At 47.8% G+C, this 6,000-nt stretch overlaps 1 protein-coding gene across 1 annotated transcript; it reads right to left on the reverse strand.

Annotated features, from left to right (window-relative positions):
• Positions 1–608: 608 nt before the first annotated feature.
• On the reverse strand, positions 609–2,330 carry LOC147736723 (uncharacterized). The gene has a single exon (XM_086953441.1). It carries the CDS (start codon positions 2,328–2,330, stop codon positions 609–611), a length of 1,722 nt encoding a protein of 573 aa, XP_086809567.1.
• Between the last annotated feature and the right edge of the window lie 3,670 nt (positions 2,331–6,000).

Genomic DNA, 6,000 nt, shown 5'->3' on the forward strand with positions numbered 1-6,000 from the left:
TAAAGCAGGATGCTGCTGCTGTAGGGAGATCATGGCTACTTTTATCTTCCCTTAAAACCATTCGTAGCACACTGGGGACTGAGCTAGAAGGCGGGTGGGTGAACTCACAATTCACATAACAAATCATTTTGTGTATCTGTCTACCATGAGGTGGTGTGCACCCCAGGAGAACCCTGCAGTGACAACAACATCCCTGGTCGTACAGGCTGTTGAGGCCGAATATAGACTAGGATTTTTATAACAGGAACTGGAGACGACTGTGTCTTACCCAATGTAACTGTGCAACAGGAAACACTTCCCTCTGTGGACTGTGCATGTCTGCTATTCTCAATGAACACCACATCACTTGCATCCGACTATTACGTTTGATTCCGGCCAGTAACTCTTCCCATGAATAGCTCTATTTCCAGTTCCTCAGCCTGGAATGGGGACGGACAAGGAAGGACGAGAGCTACTGGCCTACTTCTCTCATGCAGAGTCCCATAACCAGGCCTGTTCCTGCACAGGAAGGATGCAGTCCTGTGTGGAAACAGAGGCGGAGAGTGCAGGGAAACATCTGCACCCTGTGTACTCATACTCTGAAGGTCAGTATCGCTCAGTGGGTTCCATCAAAACCATATTAATCCCCTCGGAGTCTTTCTAAAATCTGCACATATGCATTTTGAAGAGGTTACCTGTGTTAGTATGCACTCTGAGTTTCTATGTATAGCGAAACACATACCTGGGGTGGCTTTGGACGGCAATAAATGGGACTGTGTTGGTCCTGTGTCCATTGAGTCTGAGGGGGCGTCTTCATCTGCAGTAATTGTGTCCAGTTCTAGGCATGATGGAGGCACAGGCTGACCCCGCTCTTCAGGACAGAGCAGTTCTGCCATGCAGTTCTGAGGTTGATGCTGTGATTCAGGGTGCAGTGGTTCGAGTATGTAGTTCTGATCTGAGCCCTCTGCATCAGTACAGGCTGGTTCTAGCTTGCAGTTCTGATATGAATCCTGCTCCTCCGGGTGTAGTGGTTCCACCGTGTTGTTCTGATCTGAACCCGGTGCATCTGCACAGGTCTGTTCTAGATTGTCATTTTGATCTGGTTCCTGTGCTTCAGGGCGCATAGATTCCAGCGCGTAGTTCACGTTTGGATCCTGCGCATAAGGAAGTTCCTGCTGACAGCATAGGTGTTGCTGGAGGCACTGGGTTTGTTGTGACCCCAACTCATCAAAGGACAACAGCCCAGACTCTAAGTGTTCGTGTGATGACATCCCATCAGGTGACACGGGTTGTAGGCTGTGGTTCTCCTGTGGATCTTGGAAATCAAAACACATCAATTCTTCCTCCAAGGGATCATCAGGTCCGTTCCCATCTGCTAGCGCGGGTTGTATAGGGTGGTTTTGCTGTGGTTCGTGTCCTTCAGGAAATAGTGGGTGTGGGCAGAGGTTCTGTTGCTGATCCCAGCTATTATCAGACAATGGGGATGGTTCTTGCTTCAGGGGCTCATCAGGTTCCCTCTTTTCGGGGAACGCCAATTGTATGCTGTGGTCTTGCTCTGGTCTCTGTCCATCAACAAATTCCGAGTGAAGACACCGCTTTGCCTCCAGTGATCTGCCTGGAGGATCTGTCTGAGGGCACCTGGATAAAGTACAATCCTGCTGTACTCCATTTCCATCTGGAAAACCAGTTTGTATGCACCAGTCTTGCTTCAACTCATGTACATCTGGAAAACCAGGCTGCATGCACTCGACCGGCTGCAACTCGTTTACATCTGGAAACCCAGGCTGCACGCACTGGCCCTGCTGTGGGTCACATCGATGTAGAAACATTGGCTGTAGACAAAGGTTTGGCTCCTCTGGACGCCCTTGAACATTTGTCGGAGAAGAGAGCGTACAGTCCTGCTTTGGTGCATGCCCATCAGAGAACACCTGCTGAAGGCACAAGCTCGGTCCACCTGGCCTGTCCAGCTGAGGTGTCGCAGGAGACCGGCTAACAGCACATTCTCTAATGCTCGCAAGACAGACCATCTCCAAAGACACTGCACCATTATCTAGGGAACCTCGATCCTTTTCTATCCAGATTTTCTTAATCAGCCCAGCGACTCTAGAAGGCACATCCTCCACAGTATTCATCAAGTTATCCAGTTTGGCTTCCAACTCCTCCAACATGGATAAAAGGATAATGTGGGGCAGGTCATCCGAAAGCGATTTCAGGTTCTGGTCCCTCTGAGTATCATTTTGCGATCTTGAAGCTGAGGCGTCATGAAGAGGTAATGATGGGACTGTGGCTCTTACGGATTCATGTGAACACTGCTCTTTCGCTTTCTTTCCTGGAGCCCGTCTTCTCCCCATTCTGGTAAATTGATGTTCAAGTCTCAAGTGTCTTCAGAGGAGAGGAAAAAAGAAAAGACAACACGTTATCACAGAACAACTATGTCAAAATACTCCTTCGTGTCTCAACAACCCCAGTGTGATCAGAGGAAATTGCGAATTTCTAAAACCAGAAAAAAATTCAATCATTAAAATTTAACAATATCCATAACATAGTTCATATATTATGAAAGGCACTAATTTGACATTTGTTTTCAACGTATGTCTGTTCCTTGGTCTGCTCAAATTGCACACTTTTATGAAAAAAAATATAATACTGTAACAGCCTTGCAGCAATGAAAGGTTTGTTGTACCCTGGCAGACAAGACTGCACTATCATTCTCACTTGCATTGTACAGCTCTCTTTTGCTATATTCAGTTCAGTGACTGAAGCCCGCGCCAACATACCAAACCTCTACAGGATCTGATCTACAAAATGCTCGTTATGTTATTGCATATGTAGAGCGTATGCTCAATCTGAGGTTTCTTGGATCTAAAACCGAAATACATAAAAGTGGAGACAACGAATCAGACCAGGAAAGAATGTAGGATGAGTAGGCTTGTATTTTTTTGAGATTTCTGGAAAAACACTTGGAGTTTGATTCAAATGGATTTCGCCGGGAGAGAGATCCGAAGGGAAGGAGCTTGTACCAAAGCTGCATCCACCTGATCTGATCTTCTGTAATTTCGGAATAGACAGTAAATTCAAGTGAGGAGATCTCTGGTTTTGTACGGGTGTATGTATTTCCACCTGGTCTGCAATGAAGTGAGGGGCTAGACCTCTCAACCCTTTAGGGCTGAGGCAGAGGGTCTCGGAGTGGATTTGTTATTTCAATATAGGTGTGGCGCGTGCCCACCTCTGAAGATGATGTAGTAAACAAGCTGCGTCGCTGTGAATTACTTGTAGTCTATGAATGGTGAAATTGGGTATTCTTACATATACTCGGTTGGCATAATGCGAATTAGATAGGACTGTGTCCACCACTATTGTTTTTCTTGCCTAAAGTGAGAGAAGGGGGGTTATTTTCTCAAGTAGTTTCAGCACAAATCTGCATGTACATCCTACTGCTCCAGCCTGCTGGATCTTGCTAAGATTACTATTGATTATCACTCGGAGGCTTTTAGCTGTGGGTTTAGGCTCCGGTAACAATCTCATTTTTGTTGGAGAGTAAAGTTGGCTCCAAACGTTGGTCTTATTCTTTCAAATTACAATCTCAGTTTTGTCAATATTCAGTTTTAGCGGATTCAACCTCATCAAGTAATCATCAAATTGCATCATATTTTGAACCTGGAGTGGTGAGGCTGACATTCCATTGATAAGAATTATCTGAGAGCTGATGTATTTATAAAGCCTGGAATCACTTGAAGACAGTTCTCTGACCAATAGTTTTTGCAGGTTAAGGGGACAGAGATATTGCCCTATAATTCCTGGTTATATCCGGGACTTCTCCCTGGTTTTTCAGTAACGTGAGCTCTACAGCATTTTGAAACACGCTTGGAACGATCCGTTGAGCTGCTGAATTGATGAAAACGCTCTGCTCAAGACCTGGGTTTTCAACGGATAAACAGCACCCTCAGCGCCCAGATACCCTTGGGGTGCGCCTTATAAATACTGATTGATTGATTCTTGAGATCAGAGATTCTATGACTGCTGGAGGGCAAGGGTCAGTTGGTGACCCGCCAATGACCTTGATCATAAATTCATGGAGATAGTTTATTTCTTCAAACGAGGATAAGGTGGTTCAGTTCTTTCTGAGTTAACTTTAATTACTGCTGCTGCGTATGTGTAGCAGGGGGACCAGACTCATAGAAACCCCCCCCCCCAACAACTGAATGGTGGGTCACTGACTCTACAAATCACCCCTCTCTTCACTTACCCCAGAGCGAGGGGAACACGGACGCAGAACCGCTCTGGAAAACCCAAAGCTACACGGAAGGAGACGGCTCCTTTAACTGGGCATACTAAGAGTTCGAAGCCCCGCCCCTGGATGACGCAGGCCCAACCGGGTTGGACAAAAAGGAAGAAGGACGAGACTCGGGGTGTGAGGACACCGAGGAAGAAGTTTGTGTGGTGTTTGGGGAACGAGAGAGGAGCGGAGAGGGAGCTGATCGAGAAACAGAGACCAGAGTGAGAAGAGCGGGAGGAGTTGAGGCACCAGGAGGCCACCGTCCTCACGAGTCGCCCAGCCACACTCCCGGAGGGGTGTGGCTCAGTCAGGTACGGCAGCGTGTGTCGAGCTGGGTGGGGAGGCGAGGAGACTTCGCTAACAGCTAGTTTGTTTGTTTGAAGAACCAGCGCCTGTGGGCCACTAATTGTAAATACTGCGCGTCACTCCCTTTGAATTCTCCCCCCTACCTATATCACACTTTCCTCAATGTCATTCACCGACGTCCATTGTGTAAAGACCCATTGTATTTACATTTGAACAGCGGGGATCCCTCACTCCTTGGTTCCCCCCCTTGGGCATTGTACATAGGGGACTGTTGCCCGACTGCCCCTTATCCTTTCTCTCCTGCGTGTCCTACGGTGGAGAAACCCAGACAAACCAGACGGGAGTGGGCCCCACGAGGAAAATATCTTCTGGAGAAGACCCCCGGGTACAGCTGCAACAACGGACCCAGCTAGAATTTCCCGGGAACGGCTTCTTTCAAAGAAAAAGAAAACCTTTATAAAAATAAAGCCATATTTACCCTGGTCCAGTCTCCGGTCCCTTCCTACTACCCCGCCACAACTGGTATCAGAAGTGGGATCTCCCCCTTCCATCCCGTCACCTGAGATGGATCAACTCATTCAACACTTAATAAAGGGACAGGAGAAGCTGGAATGGGCCATTGAGCGCCAAATGTCTTCGGCCCAAGCTGACAGAGAAGTGTTCAAAAATGCCATGGCTGCCCAGATAGAACGAATACAAAAGGCAATACAAGAATCAGGTAGAGCGACGGTCTCCCCTGCCCCACCCGTCAGGCATGGCATTACAGAAGTACGTGGCAGGAGATGATCCTGATGCCTTTCATCAATTTCGAAAGAGCCGCGAGGGCCTGTGGATGGCCCGAAGATAAATGGCCCTTTTTCTTCGCCCCTTTGTTGTCAGGAGCTGCCCAGGGGGCATACCAAGTAGCAAACCCTACCGGGGACACACCCTACAAAGACATAAAAACCATAATACTGGACCACCTCGGGCTAGACGAGGAAGCCTATAGAGTCCGGTTCAGGAAAGAGAAGGGGGTACAGGGAGAAAACCCCAAGACCCTGTTTTTTAGGCTAAAAGCTGCAGCCGACACATGGCTACGACCAGAAAGAAGAAGCAAGGAGGAAATCATGGAAAGTATATATTTGAAGCAATTCATGGAAGCACTCCCATATGGAACACAAAGGTGGCTGAGACAACATTCCGGATTAACACCAGCCCAAGCCATCGAAATGGCCACCAATTATTCCAGGGCCCAACCCCGAATTCTTCCCTGGGACGCTGAAAAGACATCGAAAACTTCACAGGCACCAAAGATAGAAAAAAAAAACGGGGCTGGAGCCCTTAGACCCAGACCCATCAAGATGGAAATTCCTCTAATGAAAGGATCACAATGTTTTGATTGTGGGGAATGGGGCCATATTGCACGCCTCTGCCCCAGGAGAAAAGCACCCGAAGTACCC

Source organism: Lissotriton vulgaris, chromosome 1_2 (genome assembly GCF_964263255.1).
Source record: "Lissotriton vulgaris chromosome 1_2, aLisVul1.2, whole genome shotgun sequence".
NCBI lineage: Eukaryota > Metazoa > Chordata > Amphibia > Caudata > Salamandridae > Lissotriton > Lissotriton vulgaris.

Bases quoted from the DNA above. Each gene is read 5' to 3' on its own strand.
- LOC147736723 (XM_086953441.1), bottom strand. From the start codon at position 2,330: ATGGGGAGAAGACGGGCTCCAGGAAAGAAAGCGAAAGAGCAGTGTTCA.